Source organism: Microtus pennsylvanicus, chromosome 3, assembly GCF_037038515.1.
Source record: "Microtus pennsylvanicus isolate mMicPen1 chromosome 3, mMicPen1.hap1, whole genome shotgun sequence".
Lineage (NCBI taxonomy): Eukaryota > Metazoa > Chordata > Mammalia > Rodentia > Cricetidae > Microtus > Microtus pennsylvanicus.
Window position 1 is genome coordinate 100,873,601 of NC_134581.1, and position 22,414 is coordinate 100,896,014.

General features: G+C 39.7%; 1 protein-coding gene across 1 annotated transcript in view; it reads left to right on the plus strand.

Moving 5' to 3' along the window:
- The window catches only part of Muc16 (mucin 16, cell surface associated), a 223,289-nt gene that overhangs the window by 99,889 nt on the left and 100,986 nt on the right, over positions 1-22,414 (plus strand). The window contains exons 7-14 of the mRNA XM_075967627.1: positions 17,418-17,453; positions 17,981-18,105; positions 18,189-18,256; positions 19,246-19,418; positions 20,759-20,794; positions 21,027-21,089; positions 21,772-21,896; positions 22,017-22,084. Of these exons, the coding sequence (XP_075823742.1) occupies positions 17,418-17,453; positions 17,981-18,105; positions 18,189-18,256; positions 19,246-19,418; positions 20,759-20,794; positions 21,027-21,089; positions 21,772-21,896; positions 22,017-22,084 (694 nt within the window). The remainder of the gene's footprint in view (positions 1-17,417; positions 17,454-17,980; positions 18,106-18,188; positions 18,257-19,245; positions 19,419-20,758; positions 20,795-21,026; positions 21,090-21,771; positions 21,897-22,016; positions 22,085-22,414) is intronic.

Genomic DNA, 22,414 nt, shown 5'->3' on the forward strand with positions numbered 1-22,414 from the left:
TTTTTTTTCTCTTCTAAGTATTCCTTAGTTACCTATTGTTCTTTGTGTAGGACTGAGGATTTGTGGTCTTTCTCCATCCACTTTGGTATGTTTATTGTCCTAACTCACTTCATGTTTATGCAGCAATATTGGTAAGAATTTTTTTGAGTGTAGCTTCTGATATTACTAATAGATACAACCTCACAGCCAACTCCATGGTCCTCTGGCTTACAATCCTTCTGTACCCTCAGTGTTTCTAAGCCTTGGGTTCTGGAGTGTTTTGTAGATGTATTCATTGTAATGTAGCTCCATCATTCTGCAATTTAGCTTCTTATTGTTCTTTGATATGTTCTCTGTCTATTGAAAAAAAAGAAGTTTCCTTGAAGAGGGGTGAGTGTTACACTTATCTGTGGGTATAAGGACAAATATTTATATTGTTGCGATTTTGTTCATGTAGTAGAATGGATATTTCCCTGGAGTAGTGGGTTTCAGTGCTAGGTTTCCATTACCAAGCATGATTTACTTCTTTTTGTTCAAGTCTTAAGTCTTAATAGAAAGCTGTTGTTACTACTACGGTATGCATGCCACTGCTTCCCCCATAAGGCTGTAATGCAGTGTTGGTAGTTGCTGTCATGGGCATTATAACTGAGTAGGATTTTTTGTTGCTTTCCTTCTTTTGCTACTTTCACAGTACCTTCTGGTACCACGAAACCTAGTCTCCAGTGAGGAGGCTTTCAAGTCAGTTCCAGGTCAGGATATTCTGGGCTCTGTGCCTGAAGTTCATGATGTCTTCTCCTCCACCTCTGAGAGGGAGGGGCAACCAAAGGAAATGACAGTAGTTTTCAATAGAAAATTCTGTCCAACAACTCAAAAGGGGGTTTCTAGTGCCTGGTATTGGTGATTTTGTTAGGTGGTCTTTTGTTCTTGGAGGTAGCATTATCAGCCCAGAAGAGAAAATTTCATTTCAACTCTGTTTGTATATTTATATAGTAATTCCTGTGTACTATAGGTAAACTTTTTAGGTATATGGTTAATAGCATGGTTTTTATGACATTTTTAGACACACTTTTACAGAATTCCATCATTCTTCTAGAGTTTTCTTCCTCCCTGCTCTATAATTAGAGTACTTGTTTTCCATTTCTCTGATCTGTTCACTTGTAGCCTGCTATTCCACTCTCTATTACTCCCTCATCCCTTTATCCCAGTGATGATTCCTTTTAATCCTCCGCTTCTCCAGAATATTTTACTCACATCTGAGAATTCAGAGCTAGGAATGAATGGAAACATTCAATCTTTCACTTTCTGGGTCTGATTTACCTTACTCAAAATGATCTTGTTCTAGTTTCTAGTTCGTTCCATTTACTTGAAACTTTCATGATTCAATTTTTTCATAGTTTAAATATACCACATCTTTATTATTCCTTTGTTTCTTGTAGGACATTTAGTTTGTTTCCATGTCCTAGATATTGTGTAAAGAGCAGCAATGAACATGACTGAGCAAGTATCTCTGGAGTAGGATGTCATATCCATTGGGCACTGATGTGGGAGGGCCTTCTGTTTTGTGTTCATTTCATTGGTTAATAAAGAAACTTCCTTGGCCATTTGATAGGCCAGCCCTTAGGTAGGTGGAGTAGACTTCTTTATATGCTGTGAATATGTTTTTTTTTTTTTACCATTGGTTAATAACAATGCTTATTTGACCAGTGGTGAGGCAGAAAAGAGAGAGGTGGGAAATCCAAGCAGAGATACAAAGAAAAAGAAGACAGAGTGAGAGAGATGCCACCAGCCGTTGGAAAAGCAAGATGTGAAGCAACAAGCCACAAGCTCACAAGCCTTGTGATAAAATAAAAACTAATAAAATGGGTTAATTTGTGATATAAGAGTTAGTTAGTGATATGCCTAAGCCATCAGCCAAACAGTTTGTAATTAATATAAGTTTCTGTGGGATTACTTGGAACGCAGCAGCCAAGAAATGAAAGTGCAGCCTCCAGGTACATCTGTGGGGGATCTGGAATGTTGAGTATCTGTTTGGTCTCTGGGATTTCTAGTATGGTATGGCCTCCAGTGAAGCTGAAGCTTTCTGTCTGGCTCAGGATGCCTATATCTGGCCTAGTCTCCAATAGAGCTGCTGGGACTGTGGGCCTAGTATGGAGCCCAGGAGGAGGGGAGGAGTACAGTCTGGAGTTGTTGAGCAGGCTTGAAGGAGTGTTAGTGGAGGTGGGTGGTGTTTTTCCTGGTGTCCATAGATACCACCTAGCCTCCACCAAAGATGAAGTCTTCCTCCAAAGTGTTAGGCCGGGATCTCTCTTATTTTTTTTTAATCCAGATGACATGTATGTTGGATCAAGTGGGCTATTAAAATAACTTACTGTTAATGGATTGATACTAATCCTTGTTTTTAAATCTATGAGTACTTTTTGTATTTTTTTTTAAATTGAGACTCCAGAGTTTGATTCGTATATGTTTGAGATAGTAATATCTCTTCATTTAGTATTCCCTTACTTAGAAGGGTAAGTCACTCTTTATTGTGTCTGATTGACTTCAATCTGTCTACTTTGTCAGATATTAAGATGGCAATGTCTGCTTGTGTCTTGGCCCTCTTTGATTGGTGAATGTTTTTATATACTTTTGCTCTAAGGTGGTACCTCTCTTTGAAACTGAGGTGTGTTTCTTGTAGAGAACAGATAGATGGATTTTGTTTCCTTATCCAACCAACTTCCTCTGTCTTTTCATTGAAAATAAGTCACTAATATTAAAATTTCTTGAAGAACCAGCTCTTTGTTTCATTCATTCTTTCTATTTTTTGTTTCTATTTTATTGATTTCAGCCTTCAATTTGATATTTTCCTGTCGCCTACTCCTCCTGGATTAATCTGCTTCTTTTTTTTTTTTTTTGTTCTAGAGTTTTCAGGTGTGCTGTTAAGTTGCTAGTGTGAGATTTCTCCACTTTCTTTATGTGGGCACTTAGTGCTATGAACTTTCCTCTTAGCAATGCTTTCATAGTATTCCATAGTTTTGGCTATGTAGTACATTCATTTTATTGAATTTTAGGAAGCCTTTAATTTCTATGTTTCTTCCTTCAGTTGAGCACTGTTCAGTTTCCATGAGTTTGTATACTTTCTGCAATTAGTGTTGTTGAATTCTAACTTTAAGTAATGGTAATCCGATAAGATACAGGGGGTTATTCCAACTTTTTTGCATCTGTTGGAATTTGCTTTGTTACTGAGGTATGGTTAATTTTAGAGAAGGTTCCATGAGTTATGGAGAAGAAAGGTATATTCCTTTGTGTTTGGGTAAAATGTTTTATAGATATCTGTTAAGCCCATCTGTTAGTTTTCTTAAATTTTTCTCTAGTAGACTGTGGTGAGCCCACAAGTATTACACAGCAAATGTACAGCTGGCACATCTATTGGACTATCCACAGGAAGTGTATGTACACTACACTTGGAGTAGCCTGATTTTTGCAGAGCTAAGGGACATCTGTCCTTCAGATAAGTCACTGTCAATTCTGTAAAAATCTTGTGAAATCAAGGCATTTCTCCCCTCTATACTATCCGAGCAGTGTATAAACCTGACTTTTCCTGTAGGGCAAGGAGCTACCTCCCCACACAACATGAAGCCATGGTTTGAAATAGATTCACTCAGTCAAATCTTTGTTCTTGTAGATAAAATCTACATAAAAATAGTTCAGCTCAAACTTTTTTATTGACAGCAGTCACTGATAAGAAAGGAGCCTCATACAGGAGGTAATATGTCTGCTCTAACAGCAGGCTCAGGAAAGAGTAATCTACTGGTCTTCTGCTCTGACTTGATGGGTTACTGGGCTACTAATATTCTGTATTTACCGTTCACCTTGGTTTCAACTAACATACAATTGTAGCGCAGGAAATTAACTGTTTATATAAGAAAAAGATTGAGTCACTAAAACTAGTTTCAGAGAGAAAAATTGTCACCTGCGTACCCTGCTGGAGCCAAAAGCAACGTTTGCAGAAGATATTCCTTTTAACTCAACCAGCTGGATGCTAATACAAATCACACCTGCAGCTTAGTATAGCTACCAGTGCTGTGTTCCCAGCTGCAGGAGAACTTCACAGCCACACCCCCTCTGAGATGAAAAACCAGATCCACCAGTTTCCTGTGAATCTGTGAAAATACATGGTTAACAATATTGTTACTGCCTATGTGCCTATATAAACTAAAAGCTTTGTGGAGATCACCCCTTTTACCCTTATCCCTCATCCCTTACCTTTATGATGTGCCCTTATGTGCTTTATGCCCTTATGCCTTTTGCCCTTTTGCTTCTTCTTCTTCCTCTCCTTTCATCTTCCCCCAAAGAAAAAGGGGAAACCATACCTGAGTCAGTCAGTTCATTCTACCCCTCAGCTCCCATTCCCAATCCAGTTCTTACTTGTTGTAGAAGTCCTGTTCTGAGCCCTGAGGGAGTGCTGAGGCTGGTACTTAGAAGCTCCCAATAGTAGATCCCCAGCCTCCTCTAGCCTGTGCTCTCTCTTTTTGTCCCACTTCTAAGAGGTGGCTTCTGCCCCTCCCCTGCCTTTCTTCTCCCCCTCTCTTCCTCTCCCACTTCTCCCCTTCCCCTTCCCTTCCATAACCCACTTAAACTCTATACCCAACTCTCTGTATGACATAGTTGTCTGTCTCTGCATATCTGTCTGTCTCTCACCAGCTGAGTTCTCCTGCCTGCTTTGGCCCCACTGAAAACTTGGATAACAGGCTGCAACCCTGTCCAGGCCTCAGGACAACCACCCCTCATGGGACTGGCCTCCCCCCACATCACCACATCTTTAAAAAAGAATAACAGCAGTGTTTTGTGTGGTTTTCTTCTTTGGGGTTTGTTGAGGTGAGGTTATCTGTTGCCTGTGTTTTCATGAGTGCAGCTAATTTCTTGGGTTGGAATTTTCCCTCTAGTACTTTTTGTAATACTGGGTTTGTGGATAGGTAATGTTTATTCATGGAATATCTTGTTTTCTCCATCTATGGTGATTGAAAGCTTTGTTGGATACAGTAGTCTGGGCTTGCTTCCATGGTCTCTTAGTGTCTGAAGCACATCTGTCCAAGACCTTCTGGCTTTCAGAGATTCCATTGAGAAGATTAAAGATTGGCAGCTTTTAATAGACTTTCTTTATACTGTATGTCTAGTATTTTGATTATTATATTACTAAGGGACTTTTTTGGTTCAGTCTATTTGGTATTCTATAAACTTCTTATACCTTCATTGGCATATCCTTCTTTAGGTTGGGAAAGTTTTCCTTCATGATTTTGTTGAATATATTTGCTTGATTCATTCTATGTGTCAGGACTTTCTTTGAGTTTTCTGGTTGAGTCATTGGATTTTTGAGCACCATCTTCATTTCAGCCTGAGTCTTCTTCAATGTTTCTATCTTCTTATTTAATTCTATTTCCAAGAACGAGGCTGTCTTTTTCATGTCTTGGGCATCACATCATCATTGGTTTAAAATTTGAATTTGAATTTAGTCTCCTAATTACTGTCCTCTTAATTTCAGAGTGCTGCTTCTTTGCCTTTTTAAAACTCTTTGAATTCTTAGATGAACTTTATACTTCTTCTTTTAATTTCAATATCCTGGGGTTCTTTGAGTAGTTTTGATTTACAAACATTTATACAAGAATATTTTGAAGAAGGAGAGAATATATTGGTTTGCTCTTTTATATTGTTTGGGGGTCTTTTGTCATGTAATCTGGGTATTTGTATTTCTTTTGTTAGTTCTATGTCTGGTATGGTTAGAGAAGGCTGGAACAGAGAGGAGGGTAAGAAGATGTGTTGGGCCTAGAAAGTAGAAATGGCTTCAGTGTGATTAAAGTGAACAGAGTGGACTGGGCTGATGTCCAGAATGTACCTCCTGGTTTAAGATTTGAATGTGAAATTAGATCTGGCTGCCAAGAAAGGTTGCATATGGTGTGGGAGGATCCTGTGGTTTGAGGTGGGTAAGTAGGGTTGTAGCAAATGTTTAGAGATTGATTTTGGTGCAGGCAAGGCTGGGCAGATAAGGTTAGGTAACTCTTTGTAGGCTGAATGGAGGTCTGGCAGGTTAGGGAGGGTTCATAAATAAGGAAGGTCAGGGAGACTCATGTAGCACCCACCTGTACTTCGTGACAGTAAGGTACTACTCCTGTATTGTGGCACCTGCATTACAGGACCATTCACAAGTCTTGGGCAAGGGCCTGGAGATTTAAACACACAAAGACTCACAGAAAGAGACACGGGTCATCTTTGAAACAAGAATGCCCCCTTTATTGTGTTCGGCGGCAGCTTATATAGGGATAGCCACACCCCAGCCAAACCCACCAGAAATCACTCTCCTGCCAACAGAAACTCCTGAGGGTCTCATGCTCAGAGCAGCTGCAGGCTGTCTGAGAGCAGAGGAAAACAAGTTGTTTACAAGAAATTCAGGATCTGGGGGTTAACTGCTCCCAACAGACTCAGACATTGAAGAAGGATGTGAAGATCTGGCTGATTGGTATCTTGGTCACTGTTCTGTTGCTGTGGAGAGACATCATGACCATGGAAATGCTATTAAAACAAAGCATTTTCAATCTTCTAGAGGTTGACATCCAGTTTTGCCAGCACAATTTGTTGAAGATGCTCTTTTTTTCCCATTGTATACTGTTAGCTCCTTTATCGAAAATCAGGTGTTCATAGGTTTGTGGGTTAAAAACTGGGTCTTCTATTCGATTCCATTGGTCTACTTCTCTGTTTTTATGCCAATACCAAGCTGTTTTCAATACTGTAGTTCTGTAGTAGAGTTTGAAGTCAGGGATGGTAATGCCTCCAGACGATCCTTTATTGTATAAGATTGTTTTGGCTATCCTGGGTTTTTTGTTTTTCCATATAAAGTTGATTATTGTCTTCTCCAGATCTGTGAAGAATTTTGCTGGGATTTTGATGGGGATTGCATTGAATCTATAGATTGCTTTTGGTAGAATTGCCATTTTTACTATGTTGATCCTCCCAATCCAAGAGCAGGGGAGATCCTTCCATTTTCTGGTGTACTCTTCAATTTCTTTCTTCAAAGACTTAAAGTTTTTGTCATATAGATCTTTCACTTCCTTGGTCAGAGTTACCCCAAGATATTTTTAAAAAAATAAATAAATAAAACAAAGCATTATTTGGGGCTTGCCTACAGTTTCAGAGGTTTAGTCCATTATCATTGCAGTGCAGTGCATGAAGAGCAAGTTGTGCAGGCAGTTGCTGGAGCAGTAGCTGAAAGCTACATCTTGATCTGCAAATAGACTTTGGGCTTGGCATGAGCTTTTCAAATCTCAAAATTCACTTCCTTCAGTAACACACTTCCTTCCAAATGCTATGCTGCCTAAATCCTTTTCAAATAGTATAATCCCCTATGACCAAGAATTCAAATATATTTGACTGAGGGGGATATTCTTATTGAGACCACCACATTCTATCCCTGGTCTCCATTTACCTATAGGCATCCTATAATGAAAAAAATTCAGTCTAACTTCAAAAGATTAGACAATTTCAAAAGTTCCTAGTCTATCAAATCTCAAATTATTTAAAAGTCCAAAGTTCAAGGTCTCTTCTGATAGTCATGGCAATCTCTGAACTGTATCCCCTTGTTAAATAAAAATAAAAAAAGCAGATCTCTTACTTCCAACATACAGTAACTCAATATGTGCATTACCATTGCAAAAGGCAGAAAAGGGAACATGGTGAGGAAATACCAGGCTGACTGAAAATCAAAATCAGGTGGGCAAACTCCCTCTCTGCATCTCCATGTCTGATGTCAAAGCACTCTTCAGATTCTCAAGTCTTTTCAGATTTCTTTGGCATAGTATCTCACAATTGGTGTTTTACACATCTTAGGGTCTCCAACATCACCCAGGCTTTACCTTTACAGCTCCACACTATAGCCTAGCTGAGCTTCCATGCAGGGACACTCCTGCCACATGCCTGGCCTCAGTGACGTTCCTGAACCACAGAGGGTTTCCTTAACCACAGAGGGTTTCCTTAACCACAGAGGGTTTCCTTAACCACAGAGGGTTTCCTTAACCACGCCCCCTTCTTATATTCTTGACTCTAAAACCAGAACCATGTACCTTAAGATGCCAAGTTCTGATACTTTGTGGTCCTAGAACATGGCTCCCTCAGCCAGTTGCCTTTGTATCTGCTTTCTGTTGTTGATGGTTTTCTTTACTTCTTAAACTTTCCTTTGATTCCTCTTCACAAGTTGGAAGTTTACCTGTGCAAACTCCAAACTCTGTATCTCCATATATGATCTCAACGCACTCTTCAGATGTTCAACTCCTCTCAGACATGCTGACTGCATCACACTTCCCTCTCTTGGACTTGTTCCACACCCAGTTGTCAGCTTCCATTGGTATGGTATCACCCTGAGGTCAACACTCCCTTTACTCCACTTAGCTCCAGGCTTTTCTTTAAACACGTTGTCTCCTTGAACACAGGACTTAGTTTTATTACATTTCCAGGTGCTCCCTTTCTCATCAAACTGAATAGATTTTGTATTTTCCCTTGTTCATCTTGGTCCTTTTCACTGTAGGTCTGCATAAGAGTGATCACACAGTAGTCAAAACTAAGCTACCTTGAAATCTGTTCTGCCAATGCGATTAATCCAAACTCTTTGATTTAACCTTAGGCAGACTTTATGGACAAGGGCAAAAAGCAGCCACATTCTTGACCAAAATAGCGTAAGAACAGTCTCTAGGTCACTTACTAATATGCTTCTCTGGAACCTCTTGAGTGGGACACCCACATTCCACAAAGTCCTCTGTGTCCTATGACAAACAGCACTGCCATGCTTATTTTAGTAATACCCCACTCCCTGGTACCAATTTTTATCTTGGTCCTTTTCTTTTTCAAGTAGTTCCTTAATCCTTTTCAAATAGTTCCATTTCTTGGTGACTAAGTATTCAAATATATGATTCTATGGAGACTATTCTTATTCAAACAATAAGAGGGAAGAGGTTAGATATGGTGCAAAAAGGGACCTGTTGTGGCAATTAGGGTTGGTTATGGTAGAATCATGGAGGTAGTTTTAATGCAGACAGGGTTGACCAGACTAGGCTGCATGGACCTGGGATACATCCAGCAGAATGTGGAGAAAATGAGAATGGAGGATGTCAGGGACACCCACTGGACTAGAACATGGAGAAGACAGTAAGAAATCTTGAGCTATCAGTTCCTGTATCAACTGGATGTCACATCTACGAGCCTCAGCTTTCTCCATTCGGTACCTCGCATCCATTTGTCTGGCCATCCAAGCCTTATATGCATTTCCAAGCTTCAGGGCCACTACATGTGTTGCTCTTGGAATTCTGGGTTGGTTTTTTGTTTGTTTTTGTATTTTTCTTTTTCTAAGAAGTGTGTGACTTTTCATAAACCATAAATTTATTCCATGCATAAATCTTATATACAGTCTATCTATATTCTGTCTTATTCTACTTGCCCAGGTCTTCTTTTTTTGCATGACTCTGTAAGTTTTTATTATTTCCCTAAGGAAATTTCCTAAAAATAATCACTCTTTCTCTTTTGTGTTTCTCTTTCCATCTCTTCATTTTCTTTCTCTTTCTTTCTTACTTTTTTGACTTATGAATATGTCATGAGTATGAGTAAGGGCTTATTTACAAGATCATAAGCAACCTGCAAGGTTTTTTGGTTGCCTATTTGGTTAGTTGGGTTTTTTGGGGGGAGGGATTTTTATGAAGACAGGGTTTCTCTGTGTAGTCCTAACTGTCCTGGAACTACCTCTTGTAGACTAAGCTGGCTTTGTACTCACAGAAATCCACCTACCTCTGCCTCCTGAATGCTGGAATTAAAGGAATGTGCCATCACTGCCTGGAAAGTCTACAAGTTTTAAACAGCTGAAGAAAATTTCCCTTTCTCCTGAAGAAATATTAACTGCCTATCAGCCCCCATGGGGCCTCATAAAGTACCCATCCAAGCAACCATTCCTCAAGTAGAGACAGGGCCTTTTGAGAATACACCTGACCCCTACATACAAGTTTACCATGGGCCATTGACAGACCTCATTTCTTACAAACAATCTCATCTGGTGTGAACACAAGAGCACAAACACCTTGTCATGCCTTGAATATGGCATTCCTCATCACTTAGCATTCTACCACTTTCTCTGGCTTTTATATTCTCTCTAAACCTTCCATAATTTTCAAAGAATTTTTGGAGGGCATGATACAATGCTATCCAATTTGGGGCTGAACTTTCAACATTCACTTTGACTAGTTTCATCACTTTGACTAGTTCTGAGTCTTTACACTTGCCACTGTCCATTGAAACTTGTATGTGGTGTGTCCCAGATCTGAAAGTAAAAGGTCTTACTCCCTTCTCAAGTCAATGAAATGTCATGACATGTCAATGACATGTCACCTTTAGACATTCTGGGCTACAAATTCAGGATTCCTCTGAAGATGAAGTCAAATGTCCACTATGAAGTTCCACTCTCACCCTCTAGTTGAGCAGAAGAGATTCTGGGTAGGATATCCTATACTTTATCTCCTGGACACTGTGACTGTGAGACAGTATTAGTCTTCTGCTCACATTCAGCAGCTCAATACTAAAACAGAAAATTGATTCTCTCTCTCTCTCTCTCCCCCTCTGTGTATGTGTGTATGTATGTGTCTCATACTTACACATAGGCTCATGGTTATATTCACTCTCACTCTTTCTCCCTCCAGCTACAAGTATTTATCCAGAATTAGTGCCATTCACTTTCAACTTGACAATCACCAACCTGCCTTATACCACAGAAATGGGGTACCCAGACTCCTTATACTTCAACAAAACAGAGAAGGCCTTGAACTACCTGGTAATGTGAAACCTGCAAACCATGGTTTACCTTTCCTTCACGCCATCCAGTCTCATGGACCTTTCACTCACTCACCCTTTTGTCTTATCCACAGTTCCAGTCATTGTTCAAGAATACCAGCATTGGTTCTAACTACTCTGGATGCATACTGTCGCTGATCAGGTGAGCCTTCTTTGTTTTATATCATAGAGGACTTCTCTGTCACAGTCAAATTCATCTGAATATCACATGCAAAAGGCAAGAAACACAAAGGAAAGAAGCACTCCAGAAATTCAGACATGGGAGACACTGTCTTTGATTTAGTGCATGAGAGACAGAACTTCCTGGAAGAAGACACTTCCCATGGAACTTATTTGCATGAAAAAAATTGTGTTGAGAATTGAGGCTCATTGATCAGAAAAAGGGATATTGAATCACTTAGGAACCATGGAATTTTTCATTTTGTGTCACATTCTGTGACAAAGCAGCCATAACTTTCTTCCTGCAAAAGTTCCACTATGTAGAACGGGCACCAGGTGCACAAACATGAAACCATATATAAACCAGGTCAGAAAAATCATTAAACTCTACACACAGACTAAAAGAACCAAGTAATGGAGTTTGAGCTTAACCCTGGGGATCTGGATGGAGGCTTTCTATAGATGATGCCTGAGCCATACAGTACATGTACAATAAGCAGAGGAAACACAGGAAAATAAACTCTACTGTGGGGTGGTTTATCGCAAGTAATGAGAGATGTAAAAGTTGGGAATGCATGGCTTTTCCTCTTTCTTCTCCTCCTCATTTGATTTGTCCTCTGTTGTTTCATCCTCCACTTCTGTTCTACCTCTTATCCCTCCTTTTCTAGCTCCTCCCCTCCATAGAAAAATCTCTGTGGTGTTGAAAAATAGAATGTAGCAGAGAGAATGAAGATTGAATGAATGAAAAATGAAGAAAGAAAAAAGAAGAGGGAAGTATGTTAGAAAGTAGAGGAAAGAGGGAATGAATGGAATGATAAAGAAGAATAGGGAAAATAGAAAAAGAAAGAGAAGAAGCAGGAAGGAAGAGAGGGAAACAAAAGGAAGGAAAGGGGAAAGGAGAAGTGTAGGAGTTGAAAAGGTAGATTTTCTAAGACGTCTTAGAGTAATTTTGAACATAACAATAAGAAGTATTGATACTTATAATATATGTGAACAAAATAACTGGAGGGAAAAATAAGAGCAAGAGAAAAAATAAGTTGAGCAAACTTTTCTAGTGCTAACCCACTGTGTAAAATAGTAGACCTAGAGAAACAGGACTTAAAAAGGAATGTGACTGAGAAAGTAGACACAGTCTACAAAAAGACAAGCATAAAGCCAGGAGGGACTCAGCTTGAAGGAGGTATGTACAATTTCTCACGTCTCTAGATGACTTATTCCCATATCCTCATCACACTAGGTCAGAACAGAATGGAGCAGCCACTGGAGTAGATAGCATTTGCACCTACCATCATGACCCCATGAGTCCTCCTCTGGATAGAATGCAGTTGTATCAAGAAGTGACCCAGCTGACCAATGGTATCACCAGACTAGGTCCCTACATCCTGGACAGAGACAGTCTCTATGTTAATGGTGAGTATCTTTGTCTTAATGGGGTCTCCTTTAGTATCAGTTTTCATTGCTATAACAAAGTAACAGACTCACGTGTAAACGAAAAAAGGTTTTTATGTCCCGGAGTTTCAAAACTTTCAGTTCAGGTTAATTAGTTCCTGTATTATTTATGAACTTTCCTCATCATGGCTCACTAGATGACACCATCCACATTCAGTGTGTGTTTTCCCACCTCAAAGTGGGAAATACTTCTGGAAATGCCTTCATGAACACACACATATCCATTTCATATGATTCTAAATCCAGTTTAGTTGATAAATATTATTCATTTTAGCTTGGTTACTTATAGGCCTGTAGCAAGGTGGAAATATGGCAGAAGATATAAAATGGGAAATCTGCTCTTTTATGAGGTCCAGTAAGCAAACAATTAAGTAGATTTGGGGGACACAATATGTTTTGCCATGGCCTGAAACTAGTGACCTAGTTCCTACAATAGGTTCCCTACCTATGCTAATAATTCATTCAGTTATTAGCTCATCCATTGATGAAGTTAGCACTTTTAAAATCCAATCACCTTTCTACAGTTTCACCAGTTGGGGATCAAGCTTTCAACACATTAACTTTCTGGAGGACACTTCAGATCTTAAACACTATTTACCAAGCTCATTATAGGGGTTGATTCTGAACTGTTTATGTCTGGAGATATATCTATGTCACTACTAAAAAGGTGTTAATATTCTCTATAGTTAAATGAATACTGATAAGCACTCCAAAAGTACATTACAGTGCGCTAATCTTGATTCAAATGTTAATAGTCTCAAATTAGAGAAATTATTGCACAAAACTTTCCAGTTTTATCTTTTAATGTATTGTTTGAGAATTTTCTGTAACCCTGGTACAAGCCTAATATTAAATGGCTCATTTTAGACTGTTCACTCCACACAAGAAGGCCATATTTCTCCTTCTCGTCTTCCTCTTGCTCTTCCTTTTTGTTCCCCTTCTTCTCTTCCTTTTTCTATTCTCCCCATCTTTCTCCTCCTCCTGTTTATCAACTTCCTCTTTTTCCTTCTTCCCATTCTTGTCATCTTCTCCTTCTATTTCTCTTCTTTTCTTCTATACTTTCCCCTCTTTTCTCCTCTTTTTGATCCTCTTGATTCTCTATTTTGTTCTTCCAATTTATTTCCCTGTTCCACTTCCTTCCCTTATTACTCTTCTTTCTTGGCATATTCACCTTCTTTTCTGCTTACCATAAGACCTTAATTAGAGTAGCAGATAATGGGGAGAATTGGGGAATGATAGATGACATGGTTAAGTGCTTCCTATTTGCCCAAGAGTGTCTTCCTTCTCCATTTGTCATATTAACTAAATTTTCAGACTCCATGGAGCATCTTAAATAGCTACAGCTTCCAGAAACATTGCTGCCCTTAATAGATGACACACTGAATAGTGGCTAGATGTTGACAGAAAAGTTGTCTCAGGAAGGCAAGAAAAATTAAAAGTGGTTCATGCTTATCAAAGGACTCTGTGTGGTGAGAATTCTGCAATCGTGTTAATCTTATCAAAACACTGTGAGTTGTTATGCTCATTTACCAAGAACCATTGTGCATTCAAGGAGGAAATTATTTGCCCAAGACTATAAAGTATGCCAGAATGAGAATTTCACCAACCGACACTTTGGAAAACCACAGGCAATATGGTGAACCATCCAAACACAGCAAGCTCCAAACATCTGGACAGGCAATTTCTAGCCTAATAATCTAACCTAATTCATAGTTAGTTATGCACTCCCTTATAGTCCTTGAAGATTACCTTCATGTATAATGTGAAATGCATATTTCACTGTATTACTTAGATCACATGCTGCTTTGTGTCCAGAAGATATTTTTCTGTTACTGTGACAAAATTCCCTGATCCAGAGGGAGTATACATCTGCAGCTATTACAGGAATATTGCGCATATGACCTTACAGTGGTTGTGATGCACAAGAACTGAACAAGATCACAACAGCTGAATTACAGTCATGGATGAGGAAGTCGGATTTGTGTTGTCTATGCACACACGGGTGTGGGGCCATCTACTAGGAGAAGGTTGACTTAAGGTTCTCATCCCTAAAGAAAATTGACTCTTTTTTTCCTTAGCATCACCTGCCACCAGTGCTTCAAGTAGGATTTGGAGCTTGTGAGTCCCATGTCTTTAGAAGGAAGAATTTATGTTGGCTTACACTGGTACAAACAATCATGGCAGGGAAGTCAATGCAGCAGGAGCTTGAAGCAACAAGTTGAATCATATCTACAGTCCTTAACTAGAGAGGGAAAGGAGAGAAATAATGGTACTCAGCTAGCTTCCCACTTTCTATATACTTCAGCAGTCTGCCCAGGAAATGGAATCACCCATATTTACAGAGGGTCTTCCCATCTCAATTAACCTAAACAAATAATCCCTTAAGGGCATGCCCAAAGGCTCACCTAATCTACATAATCCTTCACAGGTGTGCCTCAAGTCTTGCCTGCTATGACATTGTAAGTCTTGTTAAACTGACAGTGATAAAAGTTAAGGAATGTTTACTACAAAATGTGGGCTAAAACAAAGTGTTTTTCACAGTATGAGTGCTGTGGAGAGTCAGATTATTTTGTGTGTGTCATGATTCATAAGCTAGGGAATTGCATCAGGCATTCATGTTGCATTTACAGAAATGGATGAAAAGATAGATGTATGATTACTTAGGAAGTCAAATGAGATAAGAGAAAAAACTGGAATTTCTTGGAGCTTTGTCTAGATCTGATCTGTATTTTCAGCTTTTAGATAGAATATCAGAAAGAGAATCAATGATCCAGAAAGTAGTCATGGAAAGTTCTCTTCATAGCCTCCTCCTCACTTCTCTCTCTCTCTCTCTCTCTCTCTCTCTCTCTCTCTCTCTCTCTCTCTCTCCCTCTCTCTCTCTCACACACACACACACGCACACGCACACACACACACACTGCATGTATGTGTATGTTTGTGTATTTGTGTGTTTCACAGCACATGTGTGAAAGTCAGAAGAAATTATCAAAATATTAGTCATTGCATACTACCTTGTTTGAGACATGGTATGTTTGTTATCCACCATATATACTTCAGGATAGTTGACCCATGAACTACTTGAGTTCTCTTGTCTCTACTCTCTATCTCACTATAATCTCACTCTACAATACTGAGTTTAGAGACACTCAGGCTACATGCTGAGCTTTTATGTAGGATCTAGGCACATGAACTTCGGTCCTCAAACTTGTATGATCTAGTTTCATTTCTGTAATTGTTGAATACCATAACTAGAAGCAATTCTAGAGAAGAAAGAATCTATCTGTTTTTGAATTCCAGATCACATTCCATCCCTGAGAGAAATCAAGGGAGAAATTAAAGTCGGGCCTCCTTCTTTTATTCTTCCTGTTTCTTTTTCTTCTCTCATTTCCCCTTCCTCCTCTTCCTCCTCCTCCTCCTCCTCCTCCTCCTCCTCCTCCTCCTCCTCCTCCTTCTCCTTTTCCTCCTTCTCTTCCTATATCCTTTTTCACACACCTCCACCATAAAAATAGTTATAGAAACATTTTTTTTCTTGGTATCCTTTTCTTTCTGGGATGAAGCTCAGAGGCAGGTAACTTGCATACTTTGCACAAATATCCAGGTTAGGGGATATCCCTGTATGAGATATTCCTGTGAGCATCCTGTCTCTAACCAGAAAGCCTACTTTATAGCCAGTGAAGTGCAGTAGAAAATATGAAATATGTTTGTTGCCAGCTGACATTCAGTTTTATACTTAACTAGGTTTCTTACACAGCCCAGTACTACCACTTGCCTGGGACATGGCTGCCCACAGTGGGGTGCATCTTCTTGTATCAATTGATCAAGACAATCCCTAGTAGACATACCCACAGGTCAATCTGACCTATGTAATTCCTCAGTTGTCATTTACTTCCAAGACTATTCTAGATTGTATCAAGTTGACAGTTAAAGGTATTCAGGACTTACAGCAACCACTTTTCTACTGAGCTATCTTCACAACTCTCAGTCTCTCTGTTTGCATCCCCATGTAACTCTCCCACAACATACTACAATTTTATCAACTTAGGGCACACACTCTTTCATAAATATATTTTTACCTTTGCAATGTATGAAATATTGCTGTGGCGTAGTATAGCCTCATCAAAACATAGGCATCTATCATTAGTGCATATGTTTTTAATTTCAAAATTATTTTTCATTTTGTTTTCATTTATTAAATTTTTCCTTGGACAATTTCAGAAATATATGCGATGCATTGTGTTTACTCTAGCCTTCTACTCTCCTACTTCCATTCCACTCTTCCTGACTTCCTCCTCCTTACAGGTCCCTTTTGCACATTCATATCTTTTTTGTTTTGTTTTGTGATCCACTAATTTTAATCAGGACCATATATGCAGCCCCAGGTTTGGGACTGTACATTGGAGACTGGTGGATACCATTCGTCTCCCAGAATTTATCAGATGCCAAAAGTTCATCAGTGATGAGAAGGACTTCATGAATTCCTTAATTTGTGTTTGGTGTCGACAGGTCCAGTGCAGGTAGCCACACTGCTGTAAGATTGTATTTATAATAACTGTGTCATACCCTGATTTTTTAGATAAAATTACATTTATTTAACTATGTATTTGTGTGTGTACATGCATAAGCTGATGTACATATTGAAGTTAAAGGAACACAACCAGAGATGAGTTCTCTCCTTCTACCATGTAGGTTCAAATTCGGATGGTCAGGATTGGTGCCAAGTACTTTTATCTAATGAACAATCTTGCCAGCTTTATTATTATATATTGTTTTAGTAAAATTAATGGTGATGATGTTTATCATGAATATTATCATAGGATAGAGCACATAATGAGGGCTAAGTAAGATGTCGCTGTTGCTCTTTATATATAAATCTCAGACTGCTGCATAATGACTTCACCTTCTAGGCCTACCTTCTTTTCGTCTCTTAGTGCTTACATAAATGTACTTTTTCATTACTCTTTCTTTTCTATCTGCAGGTTATAACCGTCGGTACTCGACCCCTCCCACAAACAGTGAGTACTCAGTCAAAACTGATGCCCCAGTATCTCCAGGACCCCCTTCCCTAGAATCAGCTCCATAAGAGAGAAATTTACAATATTTATTTCCATATGTTCCACACCCATATTGTCAGATCCAGTCAAAATATATAGATAGCCCAAGTATATGTGAGCAGATTAATGGATAAAAACAAATACAATGCATTCATCGAGTCAGATATTATAAGCCCTAAAAAGAAAGAAATTCTCACATTTAACATTGATAATATTGAGAATATCCTCACAAAAAGAGAAATGCTGTATGATTTTCCTCATGAAAGATATAAAGTAGTAAAATTCGTATTCATATAAAATTCATAGTGGTTGCTACAGGTTAGGGAAAGACAAATGGGAGTTGTTTAATTATTTAGTGTTTTGGTTTTGTATGATGAGACAATTTTGAATACTGGTTACAGAGCACCTAAATGCAAGCATCCCTTCGACTATAGCTGTCCTGGGTTCCAGTGCATATTAGACTCCCCACTTTCTCTTTTCTGCTACAGGTACAAGCCCATCTCTGGAACTCTTCACTCTTAACTTCACTATAACCAATCTGCACCATGCAGAGGGCATGAGATACCAAGGATCGAAAATATTCAACAGCACAGAGAGGATCTTGAATCGATTGGTCAGAACTCCCTCACACTCACCCTGTCTCATTTCAATTTTGTACTCCTTGGCCCCTTAAATCATCTTCCCTTTTGTCCACAGCTCAAGCCCCTGTTCAAGAACACCAGTATTGGGTCCCTTTATTCTGGTTGTAGACTGACCTTACTGAGGTATGTACTTCAGAGTAGATATGCAGGGCATGTATACAATAACCATGAACTGATTCCTAACTTCCTGATCCTGGTGTTCTAGGAGGAGATGACATCCAACTCCTCTCCAGTCCTTTCCATTTCTGACTGAAAAAGATAAGACTCCATTTTCTTTCAGGAGACAATGATGTACCATTTTATTGAGCACTCCCTGCTAGGTTTTCTTATAATTTCATTATGCTACTGTAGTAAAATACTCGGACAAAAAAGCAATATACATACAGAAATGTTTATTTGGTTTACAGTTCTAGACTACAGTCCATTGTGTGTAAAAGTTAGAGTGTAAAAGGCTTGAGACAACTGGTCACATCATACCCACAGTGAAAAATAGAGAAAATTTAATACACTCATCTGTCTGCTGGCTGCTTGCTAGTCTTCTTCTCTCCTACAAGCTCAAGATTGGTTCCTGGATCTTCCTACATCAATTAGCAAACAAGATCATTTCTCACAGGCTTTGTGACAAACTGACCTGACCCAGTTAATTCCTCATTAAGACTTTTCCCAGGCAATTCCGGCTTGTGGCATATTGACATTTAAAACCAAGCATCACAGTTCTGAAAGTCTTGATTTATTCCACACACAGAAATAAGCCGTAGAGATGTGGAGAAACATTTCTGGCATTGTGCAATGGCTGGATAGGAGTTAAGCCAATTGAAATCGCTTTCTATTACCTTGTTTTCAGACTTCTTTTCCCACCTCCATTGTCGCAGTTCTGTTATTGGGGCATGGGAGTCATGCTATAGATGTCATGTAAAAGGATAGCGCAAATACTGGCGTGTTTAATTCTGTATTGTTTCAAGGACCTTGGCTCTTTATGAATTGTATTCTTCTGGCACTACGGCCATTAATTGCTCATCAGTAGTGCCACTTTTCTTCTCCCTCACTGAAGGTTTTCTGAGCCTCAGCTTGGAGTTTTCATCTCCATCTCTCTGTCTCCTTTCCTTTCCCAGGCCTGAGAGAGATAGAACAGCCACTGGAGTGGATGCTGTCTGCACTTACCATTCTGATCCCATGGGCCTTAAGCTGGACAGAGAGAAGCTGTACTGGGAAGTGAGCCATAATACCCAGGGTGTTACCAAGCTAGGATCCTTCACTCTAGAAAAGGACAGTCTGTACATCAATGGTAAGCATCTTCTTACGATCCATAAGCTGAAGATGAGAGTGTTGCCCTAAGATAAGTGGGCTCTCTGATTGGTCACAAAACCCTTCTTATATGTATCGTCAACCTGAGCGACAATATGCGGCTGGCACACAAACTTGGACTCTTCAAGTCATTCTCTTCAATGTCACTGCATTACAAAGGCATTATTTGAACAAGTTTCTAACCTACAGAAGCTTTCCTCTATCCACATCAAAGACCACATCTGACTGAAGCCTATTGTCGTTCAGTAGCGGTTCAAGTCTAGGGGTGTTTATTGTTTTGTTTTGCTTTGTTTTATTTTACTTTGAGGTAAGTCTTGCTATGTGACTGAATCTGTCCTAGAATTAAACATGTAACCCAGTCTATCCTCAAACTGATGAGTCTCCTGCTTCAGCCTCTCCTGAGCACTGGGGTTAGAGGTATGTAATCTGTACCTATCTATGTAATATCTATGCAGAGCTAAAACTTCTCTACCATGCTTGCTATGCATCAGGCCATATTCTCTGAGCTCTACTTCCATTAGAGGCTTTCATTTTAAAACTTTATACTGAGCTGGGAGTGGTGGCTCACTCCTGTAAGCCTTGAGTATGCCTGGTATGTTCAGGGTCATGGTTTGAGTTCCAGTACTGTAAGGAAGAAGGGGAGAAGGGCAATGAATAGAGAAGGGAAGGAGACGAAGCAAAAGAAGCATTTACCAGTTGAGGTGGCCCCTGTTTGCAATCAGCACTTAAAAGGTGAGATGGGAGGTTTTCTGCAAGTTTGTGCTCAGCCTGGGTTACATCCAGAATTAAAGGCCTGCCTGGGTTCCAGACTACACCTTTATCTCAGATAAAACAACGATTCTGTCTCCAGCAAAACAAAAACAAGAAGTTGAATCTTTCATCTTCTTCAGTATGGACTTTGAAAAAATAACATCTTACAAACATATGTGGTAGAAATTGGGATGTGTTTAAATTGTAAATCCATGAGAACAGTGATGGTTCTCTTGATGAAACCTAGATTTATCTTTGTTCTTTGTTTTTGGGGGTTGTTTGTTTGTTTGTTTTGAGACAGGGTTTTTCATTTCTCTGTGTAGCCATGACTGTTCAGGAACTCACTCTATAGATCAAGCTGACCAGGAACTCATAGAGAGTCTCCTGTCTCTGCTCCTGGAGTGCTGGGATTAAAGACACATGCTACCACTGTTCAGCCAATAACACCTGAATTCTAAGTGCTCCACTGTACAGACTTGAAATCTCAGCTGGAAATGGGGCTGATGGACCTCAGCTATAGCATACATATTTCTGTCCTTGCATCATGATTCTCTCCTTTTCTCATTGTAGATTTTACCCATCGAACCTCTGCTCCCACTTCCAACAGTGAGTATTTAAAAGTCTGATGATTGTGTTCACTACACCCCGTGGGAGCAGTAGCTGATCCAGGTCTTACTGAATCCAAGGTCATAGAGAAGAAAAAAATAAATTAAAGGCTGGACTGTCACTTACACTACCATATATAATTATGGCCTGATTTGGAGAGCAAAGATGCTCTCTTGTGACATTCATGCATTACCTCAAATATCATTTTTTACTCTAATCCATTTCTCCTCAGCTCCTGTGACGTCGTCTCGGTCTTTCACAGGAACCTCTACTGCACAACCTAACCTTTCCACAGGTAGGTCGCTTCTCTCTGCTACTCCTTCTAGGAAGTCAACGATTCCAGTTTCATAGACATAGAGGGTTCAGTATTCACCAAAGGACAAGTTCTGGGAATGACGTGTTTGAACTTGTGAGAGAAGGTTTCCCTAAGGGATGCAGTTAGGTTGATGTTCAAAATGTTTGTTAAATATTGAATCTGCTTCAATTACCAGCTTTGCCTGTTCTGTTTCTCCAAACCATGAAACTTCTCTGAGTTTGTTTTTTTAGCCTTTGATGGGAGCTTGTAAGGGTTGAACCTCAATTCCTAGTCAGTTAGCCTGGCTCACACTCACACAAGTACTTTCTCCTGTGTCTGTGACACACTCTGCCAGAGTTCAGTCGCTCTGTTTGTGTTGATACAGTTAGAAGTTCATCTCAGCATTGTACTTTCACCATCTCAAAGCCTTCCTTTGCATCAACATTTGACACTCTTAAGAACTGTGCTCCGAAATCTCTATCTATTTGAAAGTGAAAAAGCAACATAGTTGCTAAATATGACCAATGTGTACCATGTTTCTTAATGAAGCTTCTGGTCTTCCTGTCCTAGGTCCCATGATCTGATTTCTTGTTTCAAACTTCCTGTCTTGATCCTCAGAAAATTGCTTAGCTGTAAGACCAAGTGCATCCTACATGTGACTCTTTCTCTGCTCTCATTGCAGGGGCCCCTCCTGTTTTTGCACAGTTCACGCTCAACTTCACCATCACTAACCTGGAGTTCAAGGAAGACATGCTATACCATGGCTCCAAGAATTTCAACACTCTGGAGAGAGTCCTCCAGCACCTGGTGAGGGGCCCATTACATCTTAGGCCCAACTTTCTCTGACCATGCTCCTGTCACCTGGGTCACAGCTCTTTCTGGCTTTGCTCTGTGGTTCGTTCTTATTTCCCCTCTCCTTTCTCACAGCTCAAATCCCTGTTCAAGACCAGCAGTCTGGGATCCCTCTATGCAGGCTGCACACTAGTGTCACTCAGGTAGGTCCATCCCCAATGCAAACTCAGCCGAATGGGTGGATAGAACTGAGCAGTGGGCTTCCCAACTGTTTGGCTGTATTTACGATCACCACAGTCTGACTATGAAATCTTAACAATACCATGATGATGGGGCAGATCTGTCATCCCGACTATTCAAGAGATTATTTTAGCCTTATGAAACAGCACAGGAAACAGCCTCAGAGGCAGCAAGTTAGCAAGTTCAAGCCCAGCCCGCTGATAAAACTCACTGACACTTTGTCATATATATAACAAATTTTAAAAAGGGAAGAATGGAGATGTTGCTCAGTGAGAGAATTCCTGCTTAGAATT